The sequence below is a fragment of the Octopus bimaculoides genome, chromosome 23 (genome assembly GCF_001194135.2).
Source record: "Octopus bimaculoides isolate UCB-OBI-ISO-001 chromosome 23, ASM119413v2, whole genome shotgun sequence".
NCBI classification, from domain to species: domain Eukaryota; kingdom Metazoa; phylum Mollusca; class Cephalopoda; order Octopoda; family Octopodidae; genus Octopus; species Octopus bimaculoides.
The window spans coordinates 22270555-22273028 of NC_069003.1; the positions used below are offsets into that span (position 1 = coordinate 22270555).

The 2474-nt window shown below is 40.8% G+C and overlaps 1 protein-coding gene across 4 annotated transcripts in view; it reads left to right on the forward strand.

Annotated features, from left to right (window-relative positions):
* The window catches only part of LOC106879186 (mRNA-capping enzyme), a 52677-nt gene that overhangs the window by 19087 nt on the left and 31116 nt on the right, over positions 1–2474 (forward strand). For all 4 annotated transcript variants that reach the window (XM_052976086.1, XM_014928634.2, XM_052976085.1 and 1 more), the window contains exon 2: positions 2057–2172. In XM_052976086.1, the coding sequence (XP_052832046.1) occupies positions 2103–2172 (70 nt within the window). In that variant the 5' untranslated portion in view covers positions 2057–2102. The remainder of the gene's footprint in view (positions 1–2056; positions 2173–2474) is intronic.

The following is a 2474-nucleotide window of genomic DNA, read 5'->3' on the forward strand; positions in this document are numbered from 1 at the left end:
TCCATCTATCCATTCAACCATCACCATCCAGCCAGCCATTCGACCAACCATCCCTGCAGCCATCCATACAGCTGGGTATCTAACCATCAATTCAGCCATCTAACCATCCAACCATCCATCATCCATCCAACCATCACCATCCAGCCAGCCATTCAACCAACCATCCATTCAACCATCTAACCATCCATCCATCCATCTGTTCTACTTAAACAGTCCTCTGACATGCTGATTGTTGGTCAAATATTGTTATTGTGGTTGTTTAACCCCAGGTCATCTCTCGACCTTCATTGTGTAAAACAGAACAAGCATTTCTACCTCTCCCTCTCCTCCTTGGGTAAACAACATTTTGTATAGTTTTGGGTTAATCTATACCTTGTGAGGGGAACAGTGTACATAGAAACTATGGAAAGTGGGCGGCGAGCTGGCAGAAATGTTAGCAAGCGGGGCGAAATGCTTAGCAGTATTTCGTCTGCCGTTACGTTCTGAGTTCAAATTCCGCCGAGGCCGACTTTGCCTTTCGGAGTCGATAAATTAAGTACCAGTTATGCACTGGGGTCGATGTAATCTACTTAATCCCTTTGTCTGTCCTTGTTTGTCCCCTCTATGTTTAGCCCCTTGTGGGTAATAAAGAAATAAGAAACTATGGAAACTGATTCTGTCTGAGAATTACATTAATGCTAGGCATGTCTGTGGAATACTCAGTCACACTTGCACATTAATTCAGTGAGCAGGTAATTCAGTTGATGACCTGAATGAATCCTCTTCATTGAGATTTTTCATCATCTTTTAACATTCATGTTCCATGCTGGCTTGCATTGGATGATTTGACAAGATCTGAAGAATGCATTATGCTTATAAATATATATATATATATATATACACACATATCGAACTGTTAGTGCTTTAAGCTTTGGCCCTACATGTTTTAGGAGCTCTACTGAGATATTATGTGTATATGTATGTATGTATATATATGTTTTTACTCTTGCGTTTTTAATTTATTCTTTCACCCTGGCCGTGATCTGGCATATACAGGTGCTTACAATTATCAAGTATTACCTCTAACTTTTACTTTACCTACGTGATTCACGTTGTTCTTCTGATTGGTTTTTAGATAGATAGATAGACATAGATATTTGTGTAGGTGTGTGTATGTATATATATATATATATATCCAAGAAGACATGGAATGAGGTGGTGAAGCAGGACTTCAGACATTAGGCCTCACAGAAGCAATGATAGGAGACTGAGACCTTTGGAGATATGCTGTGATCGAGAAGACCTGGCAACTAAAGTGAGATCGCAGCCATGGCTATGCCAGTGTTGCATGTCCAGCCCATTTAAGAGTACCCTTAATGCATCAGGCAATATGATATGCTTGAGAAGACCTGTTGAGCCAAGTAAAACCTAAATTGTAGCTGTAGCCAGTGCCCTCCAACTGGCTCCCATTCCGGTGGCATATAAAATGCATCATCCAAATGTGGTTGATGCCAGTGTCCCCTGACTGGCTACCATGCCAGTGGCATGTAAAAAGCACTATTCGAATGTGACCAATGCCAGTACCCCCTGACTGGCTCCTGTGCTGGTGGCACATAACAAACACTATTCAAACGTGATTGATGCCAGGACTGCCTGACTGGCTCCTGTACCAGGGGCACGTAAAAGGCACCATCTGGCCATACAAACTCTGTATCTACCAACAAATTCCGCCTGACCCATACAGGCATGGAAAAGTGGATGGTGGTACTGGTGGGGATGGTAGTGGTTGTAGCAGTGATGATGGTGTGCAGGGGGAGTGGGGTTTATTTTGGTGGTGGTAATGATGATGATGATGCCAGTGGTGCTACTGCTGATGCTAGCCTACTTTGCTGATTCTACCAAGTGCACAATATATTCACATAACTTCACACTACTGTCCTAGTTGATGCGATCCATTTTTGATTTCCTAACTCCATCCTTACCAACCCTCCCCACTGACATTTTCTTCATTTGTAGTCATAGATAATAATCATTCCTCTCTCTCTCACATTCTCTTTTTCTCTCTCTCTTCCCTTAGCATGTAATTCAATATAAGAACTATTCCATTCCAAAACACCACCAAGATGACCAACCAGGAAGTCAAGTTACCTCCAAGATGGCTCCGTTGCCCACGGAGAGGAAAACCTGTTGTTGGTATGTTTTATTCTTTTATTCTTTTATTGGTAACAATCATTAGCTTGTGGCCATACTGGGGCACTGTCTTTCTAAGATGTAGTCAATTGCACTGAACATAGTACTATTTTATTAAAAGCTTGAAAGGTAAGTTGGATTCAGCAGGATTTGAACCCCAGAACATAAAGGAATGAAATTAAATACAACAAAGTATAATTTTATTCTTTCTACCACTTACCCTGTTTGATAAAAATAAATACAAGTATGTATGTTTGATCTACACTGCTGTGTGTGTGTGTATATATATATATATATATATATAT